Source organism: Adiantum capillus-veneris, chromosome 27 (genome assembly GCF_014529385.1).
Source record: "Adiantum capillus-veneris isolate H3 chromosome 27, ASM1452938v2, whole genome shotgun sequence".
Taxonomy (NCBI): domain Eukaryota; kingdom Viridiplantae; phylum Streptophyta; class Polypodiopsida; order Polypodiales; family Pteridaceae; genus Adiantum; species Adiantum capillus-veneris.
Genome location: NC_140957.1, coordinates 19,292,103 through 19,293,922, shown reverse-complemented (window position 1 = coordinate 19,293,922; position 1,820 = coordinate 19,292,103). Strand labels below are relative to the sequence as shown.

General features: G+C 39.7%; 1 protein-coding gene across 1 annotated transcript; it reads left to right on the top strand.

Moving 5' to 3' along the window:
* The first annotated feature begins 318 nt into the window (after positions 1 to 318).
* On the top strand, positions 319 to 1,499 carry LOC147421593 (uncharacterized). The gene is made up of 2 exons (XM_086503662.1): positions 319 to 537; positions 1,174 to 1,499. The coding sequence occupies exons 1-2, from the start codon at positions 399 to 401 to the stop codon at positions 1,257 to 1,259; spliced, it is 225 nt and encodes a 74-aa protein (XP_086359788.1). The 5' UTR covers positions 319 to 398; the 3' UTR covers positions 1,260 to 1,499.
* The last annotated feature ends 321 nt before the right edge of the window (positions 1,500 to 1,820 follow it).

Below are 1,820 nucleotides of genomic sequence, written 5' to 3'. Positions count from 1 at the left end.
CCTCGCGCAGAGAGAGAGAGAGAGAGAGAGAGAGAGAGAGAGAGAGAGAGAGAGAGAGAGAGAGACCCTTGACCGCCCCGCACAACCACTTTAAAAATTTCACTAACCTGAAGAATCTACAACAGATTCTCTTTAAATATGTATTTTCAAAAATCGTGGACACATACTAGTAATAGCTTTATTACCATAGAGTTTTTGGTTCTAGTGTTTGAGATCATCAAAAGAGGGGGCCTCCTAGGTTGAGCCTACACGCCAGATAGTAATTTGTCGATTGTTTTTTTGTTTTGGGCAACCAACATTTCTTTACACATTCCTAATTCCCCAACAATCAACTTCGCCAAGTACGTGAGTTCGATTACACCGTAGCAGATTTTAAAACAGTTGCCAGAGAGAGAGAGATGGCGGAGCATGGCGGCGCAGAGGTAACGCGAAGCAACAACCCCAGGAGAGCGGCGATGGAGGACTACAGCATGCGCGCTGACGTTTACAACCTCCTCTTTCGCTTCACCACTGAGCTCCTCACTAATCAACCTCCAGGTACACAGATCTCTCTCTCTCTCTCTCTCTCTCTCTCTCTCTCTCACACACACACACACACACACACACACCACACGCGCACACACACGTCTGTTTATGAATGCACTACATTCATCTTTACTAGTAGTTGTCGATGCTGCCTTTACATGGTTTTGCACCAGGGAGAGAGTTCTCAGAGAGGCCTTGGTGGGGTTTTCAAGCACTATGATCTCAAATACAATATCAGAAATTACTCTAAACCATGCAAAATCTTGCAGTTAGTTTTTCTTTTGACGCACCAGAGGGCCCTTATTACCTTCTAAAGACGGATATGTTTTGGATCAGAATGCATCAGTTATCAGTAAGATGTTACTTCTAAAGACGGATATGTTTGGGATCAGAATGCATCAGTTATCAGTAAGATGTTACTGATGCAACTATGCCAAAATTGGCATAGTTACAAAAAGCCTTTCATAGTTGTATTATATAAGACAAATAAGTGGTGCACAAGTGACCATGCATGAGGAACACTCGTGCATGGGGCATACTTATTTGAAAAAGTAACCATGCATCAAGTGACCACTGCCTTAGTCTCTCATTAAGGCACTTTTGGCACTAAAGCACTCACATATGCATGAAATTTGAATGCTTGTGTAGATCCTTTGAAGTACATGATTGAATGGAGTCGACATCAAATGGATGAGAAGGAAAAGAGTTTCAAAGCCAACGCCGATAAAAAGTAGAACAAATTAATAGTTGTTTGGCTAGTAGGAGTCAGATAATGCCCAAGAATCAAAAGATCTCATGCTTTTGACTACCTCTTTTGATTTTGTGCATCTTTGTGATCATAGGCAATACTAAGAATGTATAATCCTTCACTTTTTACTTTTCTTGATGGTCAGTATATTGTGGGGACTTTTCAAAAAATATTTTCACTACTGATTAAATCTCGATCATACATAGTAGATAAAATTGGGCCTTTATCTTTGTGTATCTTCCTTTGATGACTTGTTAATGAGTCTTGAGTTTATGATGTAATGAAAAAAAGACCTCTTGGTAGTACGTTGTCGCTATTTAGGCTCATTAAGCTACCTGAATGACAAGATTGCATATATTGACTATATAATCTTTGAAAGAGGTGGTCCATTCCAAGTTAACAACATGATTTAAAGGCATACTTCCATCAAAGTAACGATGCAATTTCTTTGAAGATGAGGATGGAGATTCTCATTAGCATTTATACACTATTTTGGTGAAAAAAGATAAATGGAAGAGTCAACACTCATGTCAAGGTAGCATATGCT

Bases quoted from the DNA above. Each gene is read 5' to 3' on its own strand.
- LOC147421593 (XM_086503662.1), top strand. From the start codon at position 399: ATGGCGGAGCATGGCGGCGCAGAGGTAACGCGAAGCAACAACCCCAGG. The intron at 538-1,173 runs GTACACAGATCT...ATGCTTGTGTAG, and splicing joins CCTCACTAATCAACCTCCAG to ATCCTTTGAAGTACATGATT.